The following is an 8,555-nucleotide window of genomic DNA, read 5'->3' as shown; positions in this document are numbered from 1 at the left end:
GTATTTTTGTAAACATAGGTAACTTTATTTTGAAGTTTATATTGAAATACATGGGACCTTGGTTAGCTAAAACATTATTGAAGAAGAAGAAAATGAGAGGAACTATTTTCATTATATTAATCCCTCTATTCTGTATACAGTAGTCAAGGCTGCTAGAAGGATAGACACATAGATCAATGATGTACACAGAGAAGTCAGAACAGTTGTGTGGGTGAGCCGTGGGTTCAATCAAGAGATCTTCTCTCAATGAACAAGGTAAGGTAGCGAGTGATTAAGACTCCTGATATCAACCTCAGGATCCCATACATATATACTCTCAAATGCACGCACACACATGTGAGCACACGTATATATGAAAACACACACACACACACACATACATGCATACCACACATACACATCCTTATAAGAAACCCACTATATCTGTAAAAGTTTATGAAAAGAGAAAGATAAGCTACAGACTAGGAAAAATATTCACAGAGATATACAAACGTCAAGTAATCACATGACAGGATGATAGATATCATTAGACATTATAGCCAGCTTTCATGATGCATAGCTATGACTTTAGTGCTTTGGAAATTAAAGCAAGAGGATCATAAGTTTGAGGTCAGAGTGAGCTACAAAATGGGGTTAAATCTTAAAGAAGAAAAACAAAAGACAAAAATATCATTAGATATTAGGGAGACACAATGAAAACCAAAATTAGAATAAGTACACATCTACTAGAATAAATAAATAAATAAAATAATAGCAGCAGGAAATGCTCACAGAAATGCACATAAGTTGTATCTCACACACACTGGCAATGGGAACATTAAACAAAAAAGTATAGTTGCTCTAAAAAGAGTTAGGCAGTTCTTATGAAATTATATGTGCAGCTGCCAAACAAACAAGAATTTCACTGTTGGCCATTTATCCGAGAGCAATGTAATATTGTTTATGCAAAAATTGTAGACAAATCGGCCCTTCATTGAGTGATCACACAAATATAACTGTATCATAGAATATTATGCAACAATAAAAGAATCAGGCTATTGATAGGTAGAATAACATGAATTTGCTTCTAGAAGATCACCTTGGGGAAAAATCTACTTTCAAAAGATTGCATACTGTATGATTCCATGTAACATTCTTCAGTGATAAAATTATTGACATGAAGAACAGGTGTAGGAGGGAAGACAATAGTGTGACTAACAATAATAACAGAATCATTGTGGTGGTGGCAGTGTTCTACATCTTCACTGTGGTGGTGGTGATTTGAATCTACAGATATAAAATTTCATAGAACTGCACACCAGGTAAATAACTACATTTAAAATTGATGAAAACAGTATAAGGTGAAGGAATGTCAAAATATCAATTTTGAGCTGTGATGATATACTATAGTTATACATGATATTTACTATGAGGGTAAAGTATGTGATTCTGGATCCTTCTGAATAATTTCTTACAGCTGAAAATGAATCAAAAATCATATAGAAAACAAAAGGTCTAAAGTATGAGATTATTTGTGATCCCATTTTCATTTACTAAATAGAGAAAACAAAGAGTGTAGCTAGTCATCAGCTTAAGCTGGAAAAGAACTGGTAGGAAAGCTACATTTTCATTTGCTTAAAGTACAGTTGCAATTCAAGAATTAAGACCACAGCTAAAACAAGGACCACAACATTTATACTAATAAAGAATTGCTCAAGGAATTACAGCAGCCACATTTACTGTTGCCAAAAAAACGTATAAACGATCTTGAGTGGATTCAATAGAACTAATTAAGTAGAACCAATTGACAATGATAACTTGCTTTAAGCCACTAAGTGTGGAGATGATTTATCATGCAGTAATCTAGATACTATATCAACCAGCAGGGGTGAGTGGTTTTAGCCAGCTAGATGAGGTTGGAAAGGATGTTGGGAGTTGGAGCACACACACAAAGGAAACTGAACAACCAGTTCTAGCCCTTGAAGAACTCTATTTAGTGATACAAAATATCAGCACATTAAATGGCACAGAAACAGTTATAAGGCAACAAATCTCCAAGTTCAAGCTAATTACTACAGCCAAATTGAATGCATGTGGCGACATATGGCTACAGAAGTATGGCTACAGACTGGGGCTAGACATTTTAATCCCCCAAGACATCTCAGAAAGGGCATCTCTCTTTTGTTAACAATGAAGTAAACATCTCCAGCAATGCCAGGCCTGGCTGAATGATATTAGTGCTTAAGTTGGTAGAAAAAGAGGGTTCCTTCCTAGGACAATTATTCTTGTTTCAATTTTCATTTGTTCTTTGCTCCCAATATGTGGGTTTTTGTTTGTTTCTCTGCTTGCTTGCTTTTGGCTAAATACAATTTCATTGAGTGTCAGTTGTATTTCCATTCTATAGACTGGTGATAATAGAGTTCAATGAGTTTAACAATCAGGATATATGAATTAGAATCTCAAATATGTCATTCACTAGCTGAGTGACCTTGGACACATCCACTGCTAGTATCAGTTTCCACTTCTGTGAATGAAGAGGTTGATCTGATGGCACAGAAGGTCCCCAGCACCTCATAATTGAGACCACAGATAGTTTAGATTATGGAAAGTGTAAGGGTTTTAAAAACTAATGTTGATGTCGTGCATTGAATGTACACTGTAAGCCATAAAGTGGAGCACGGATGTTTAGAATATCAGTATTATTCAGTTACATCAAAACATCCTTCAGCTCTCCTCCAAATTTGGGCACTTAAAAGTACAGATGGGTACTGTCTGTCAAGAATGCGCTTCCGTGAGTTTTTGAGGATTCTGATGAGCCTCTATAACTGTAGTTATAGAGTCACATAAACACACATCAGGAGTAGTGTGTCTGCCAGCTCCAGAAACACTACTCAGAGGTGCTGTTGGGATTTTTGAAAATCAGGCCCTTAGTCCAATATAAAATCTGCAGGACTGCTAAAATAGTGGTGGTGATGGGCCACTTCAACTTTTTTTTTCTTTCAAAATACTTAACAGTTATACACTCCCCCCCCCACTCCCTCGGAGATTAGGAGATCGATCTCTTTGTGGCAGAAGCGAGGTTTCTGAGTTCTCCTCAGCCCCCCTCACTTACCCCTTATCCTCATCACCCCCGTGCAAACATCAAGCCTTTGTCACTTGACACAGCAAAGATATGAGAAATGGCCAAAAATGATAAGATGTGTCCTAGGGCGTAATTTGTGAGGTCGGTTCAACTTGCACACCGATCTCAGGCTCGGGAACAGACCAGGTGCAGAGGGTCCTTGCCCAGCATGAGAGAAGGTGTGGGGCGTCCAGGCAGAGGAGCCATGGATAGTTAGAGTCAGGGTCTTCAGGACATTCACCAGAGGTGGGGAGCTCTTCAGAGCATCCAATGCAAACGAGGAGGATGGGCTGCAGAAGATGTGCGGTCCCTTTAAGACCCCAACGTTCTACTAGCCAAAGGAGGGGTGTGTGGTGGGGGCGCTGCGTGATGGGAAAGTGCCGGCTGAGCCTCACACTTTCTCCCCGTTTTGTAACTTTCAGGTCTGGGGTGTAGGAATAAAGCCCGGTGCCTGGACCAAGAAGGAGTGCGTGCTAGCAGGGGCTGAGCTGCTTGCTGGAGGACTTCCCGCCAGCGCCAGGCTGCCCGGCCAAGTGGGGAGCGGACAGGCGGGCGGGCAGGTGGCCCCGGGCCGCCGCGCCCGCGCCTTGGCTCTGCCCCCTGGAGCCAAGCGAGCCTCTGCTCCCTCGTGGTGCGAGGGCGGTGATGTTTTTCCTCCCACCCACTTTTGAGTCCCCCCTCCCCCCTCGCGCGCACTCAAGCTCTCGCCACAACCTGCGAGCCCCAGACCTCGGAGGAGCGCCCCAGGGAACTCAGAGCGTGTGCAAGCGTGGCAGAAGGAGGAGGCCAGTGCCCAGGTCAGTAAGCAGTGCCCTACCGCCTTTACCCCCGACCTCTGACTCGCTTTCCTACCTTTTCACAGGTGGGGTGCATTCTGTTGGCTGGAACTACCCCCTAGACGTTCCCACAGGACACCTTGAACTGTGGGACTTGCCATTCCAACCAGTCCTATGGTTCTGCTGATGGAATAAAGGTAGAACTCTAGATACTTCATGAAACAGCCTGGAGACTGGAGATTTGAACCTGTAACATGCTGTTCCTTGTTTGGCCTGCCCTGGTACTTCTTAGGCTCCCAAAGGCAGTACAGGCACTTCCTGCCAAGCTACCTACAGGTTTTTGGGCTTTGCTTTATGACTACATATGTGCAGGAAAGCACCCTTTTTGCTCCTTTAGTGAAGTGCTGTGGACTGATTCACAGTAAGTTAATGAAACAGGGTGGGTGGAGGAGAGGCTCCTGTCTCTTCTGGCCATCTTCTCTCCCCTGCCCCTTTCTTTTTCAGGCCCAGACTTCTGGGATCAGGGTTTGAGACACTAGGTTCCGGAAACAAAGTAGGATTGCTAGATTTCAGGGCCTGGAAAACCTACCTTCCAGCCCTGCCACTAACTCTACTCTGATTTCCTTCTCTCTCCACTGCACTCTCCTGAGTTTGAAGGTATAATTGTATGGAACAAAATGCAATGCTAGGTCAGAAGGTGTTTTATAAGCCCCAAAACGAGGGGTTCTTAGTCATAAGCAGTGATGAAGTCTCTGCCTCCGAAAAGAGATACCTTGGACTCTAACTCCCATCCTTCTTTGGTAACCCACCAAGAGTTAACTGAGCTTTTGTTGTTGGGTGGTAGTGTGGCAAGAGGATTTCAGCTAATGGACAAGGACCGGAAGTCTCCAGTGTCTTTCTCATTGTTTGTCCGAAAGAATATTGCTACCCAAGGGGAAGTCCCACAGATGATATTGACTGAAATCACAAGGTCAGTCAAGCTTCCCCCTGAGCATTAAAGAGACACTGTCAGGGGTGAAGTTTTGCCTGACAGCTCTAGATCGGTCAGCTTTTCTTTAGAGATGTCTCTGGGTCTGTTCTGCTCAGGAGACCTGTTTTGAGAGTGGGCCCACATGGTTGTGCAGTTAAAGCTGAGCAAGGAGCAGTTGGTCTCTTTGCTTGATGCAAATGAGCAACGTGAACACTGGTTTCCTAGAGGCACCTGAATAGATGCCTTGCCCTGGGTATTTGACACATTTCTGCATCTCATAGACAACCCACACACTCTCCCACCTCATCCTCCCCGCCAGGGTTACTTGCAGGGTTTTGTTTTCTTTGTTCTTTTCTTCTTGGGTCCTGGATCCTCTGCCCCCACTCTCCCATAGCAGTGGTTACATTTCTAAGTAACCTGTCAAAAGAGCCAGTACAAGCCCAATGGCACAGCAGTCTGCGTGAAGCAGAGAGTTAATGCAGAAATAACTCCAGTTAACTGGCTCAAAGTATAATTTGAAAAATTAGGGACACTTTGGCTCTTTGGAGGAATAAGAATTGGATGATTCCTGACTGATGCTTTTGTTTCTTGCTGCAGTCCCAACAAATGTCTCTTACAACCTCCTGCCCCAAAATTGAAAGGTAAAGAAATAAAGAGAAATAGAATAATGAAGAGCCCCGGGAAGAGAACTCTTTTTCAGTTCATATTTCTGCACAAAATACAAAGGCAAGACTTCAGGATCTTGTAAATCATAAGTGAATATTTATAAAACGATTCATTTTCTGATGTACTCCATCACCTCCTGGGAGGCCACATAGATGACAGGAATGCCAAAAGAGATTAATTGCTCTCTAGTCACCAACTTTCCTGTTTGCTCATAACATTAGTTGGGACCCAAGAAAAGCAAAAATTCTAAGGGCCATTTTCTTGCCAGCTTGAGTTATGAAGCAATGCTACTGTTCACCAAATCGCCCAACCATTGTACAAGAAAAACAACCCCGTTGATTCTTGCATGGGGAGACTCAAAAGCCAGGGTTTCAGAAGTACCTCCTGAGAGCCATATATGATTGTGATAAATTAGATTTCAACAGTTAAAAATCTTTGTCTTTTGGAGGCTCAGAGGAAAAAGCTTATTAAAGTAGGTTCAGGAAGAACTCTGTTAAGGTGTGTGGCTGTGTTAAACTGTTAATGAAAATGCTTTCTTTCAAAGGGATCTAGTAGCTCTCAATGTACAGTGATGTTCTAAATGACTGAAAGTGGATTGGAAAACCACAGAACAGATGAAAGCATCAGAATTGAGGCTTTAGCCAGGCTAGGAACATGCCCCAGGAGAACTAGAGCCTTTCATAATGTGCTAAGAGAGCAGAGAAAGAAAGTAAATGGGTGCTACAAACCGACCTGATAGCACAAATCATTCTCTAGGATCAGTTCGTTCTCAGGTGTGCATGTATTTATAATCTGCAATATTATTATTAATTTTTTTTACAAAGTATCCCTGTGTAGCCCTCCTGGCCTTGAACTTGGAGTGATTCTCATGCATCTGCCTGCTGGGATTACAAGCATGCACCGCGAGGCTGGGCAGAAACAACGGATTTTTTAATGATCATGGCCATTTCATAGCATTTAAAGTAAAAGCTGTGACATCCACTTTAGAATTCCAAGAGATTCAGTTCCCCAAAGTGTGCATCTTGCACTTTTTTCCTTCAAATAAGTAGTTTATGCTCAATATTTACACTGGATTCTCTGAAAACATCACCATGCTTAAGATCCTATTCAGGATTAACCCTGGATTGAATGCAGTGCTTCTAGAATATTTAAATATTTTCCAATCTCCTATTGGAAGAATTTGTAAACTCTAAAGTCCACAGAAAATAGTTGTGACAGGATGCAAGCAAATTTTCTGTTTTAAGGCTTCAAAAGCTTAAGATTTCAATCCTGCCTACCAATGCCTATTTTTAAAGAAGTGTGGTTGTTTTAACAGCCTCTTGTGTGGTGGGACAAATTGAATGAATCGCTGTTGAAATTTGGTTATTTTCTTTTAAAATTACCCATTTTACATTTCCTTTCACAATGGACTTCATGGGAAGGAGTATGTCTGAACTATTCTAAGCAATGAAACTTCTCAGATGTTGAATTGCATCCATTATCAGATTACATCTATCTTTTCCAACATAAGCACTCATAGTGAAGATTATTTTAGATATCATAGAAGATACAAGAGAAACACTGGTTGAGGAAGGATCCTTAAAGGATTAATGATAACATTAGTCTGAAACTAAAACTACTAAGCTTGCATTTCAGACATCACTGCAGTCAAATGCTCTCAATTTGTACATCCTTTGCCAAAATAACCTTTTTATAAACTGCAATTTCCAGATTCTCTACCCCCACCCACCAACAATAAAATGTCCTGAGAAATCAATTTTAATTTCTTTAGAAAAGATTTCCAGTTTTCTTTTTATTTTCCTATGATTTAGCCTCAGTGTTGGACAAGAATATGTACTTAACTCATGTGAATTTCCTCCCATAATCTTTACAAGACAGATGAGGCAAGTCCTTTGTCCTCTACAAACAATGCTTACACGCCAGTATATTCTTCAGTATTTTTTCTAGCAAGTTAGAAACCTAAGTATCACGCATGTTCATCAGTTCCAAGGGATCTGCTTTTATTACTTCTTTCTGCTTTCTTCTCAACAGGTTTCGTCCATCACTCCTCAGAGTCTCTGAATCGCATTTTTCAGTAGCTCAAATGAGAAGAAAGTGGAAAATGGGAGGCATGAAATACATAGTCTCCTTGTTTTTGTTCTTTATTTTCCTAGAAGGAAGCAAAACAGAGCAAGTAAAACGTAAGTGTCTTACATTTAAAAAAAAAATCTCATATTCATCACATCTTTGAACCTGTGGTTATAATCTGTAGGGATTATGATTAGCTCAAATGTAGCTGTGGAATTGTTGTAGGAGAAGAAAGTAACTGTTACTGATTTATGCATGAATTTATAAAAGAATGAGAGCTTTGAATCACGCCAACTAAACTTGAAGCTGTTTTTCTGATTATCGTATAGTTTTCATCTCAAAGAACACATGACACATTTTCACTTTCCTGTTCTCAACTGTACGAATATCATTCCGTTTTACGTAATTCTAGAAATATCTGACAGATGAGCTGGACTTTTTCCCATTTTCAGACTCTTCAGTGAAGGTTTTAGTTTATGAAAAAGAGTAAAATAAAAAACAAAACAAAAAAGCAAAGAAAGGCCAGCCTTGCATATTCCTAATACTGAAAAATCAATGAAGGAACTGGATTCAGACCCAGTGATGAAATTTAGCTTCCAAGAACTGTTAGGAAATTAGATGTCATTTATTGAAAGGAGTGTCCACACAAACCCAGGGAAAATTCTAAAAAAAAAAAAATCAGCGATTCAAATGGGCTAACACCTTAGAGAAAACAGAGGGTAGCAAGCAAGAGGCCTGGGAGTGTGTGAAGTGTAATTACCCACCCCACCGCCCTTGCTGCCACTGACATATCTGTTCTTATTGCAAGCCCTCTGCTGCATTTGAACAATGTGGGCCTCAACTTCTTTTGGACACTTGCAGCCACTTCTGAGATGGATCCTTGCTCTAAATTTGAGGGGGAAACTGAGCTTCCATTCCTTTTTAGAGCTACATTAAAAAAGAAGAAGAAGAAGAAGAAGAAGCACAAAGTGGAATT

At 40.8% G+C, this 8,555-nt stretch overlaps 1 protein-coding gene across 1 annotated transcript in view; it reads left to right on the top strand.

The window, feature by feature from the left end:
* Positions 1-3,584: 3,584 nt before the first annotated feature.
* Chrdl1 (chordin like 1) overlaps positions 3,585-8,555 on the top strand; it is a 124,058-nt gene continuing 119,087 nt past the window's right edge. Inside the window, 2 exon segments of the mRNA XM_059250817.1 lie at positions 3,585-3,897; positions 7,544-7,692. Of these exon segments, the coding sequence (XP_059106800.1) occupies positions 3,746-3,897; positions 7,544-7,692 (301 nt within the window). The 5' untranslated portion in view covers positions 3,585-3,745.

The sequence above is a fragment of the Peromyscus eremicus genome, chromosome X, assembly GCF_949786415.1.
Source record: "Peromyscus eremicus chromosome X, PerEre_H2_v1, whole genome shotgun sequence".
Classification (NCBI taxonomy): Eukaryota; Metazoa; Chordata; class Mammalia; order Rodentia; family Cricetidae; genus Peromyscus; species Peromyscus eremicus.
This window is presented reverse-complemented; position numbering and strand designations above follow the sequence as displayed.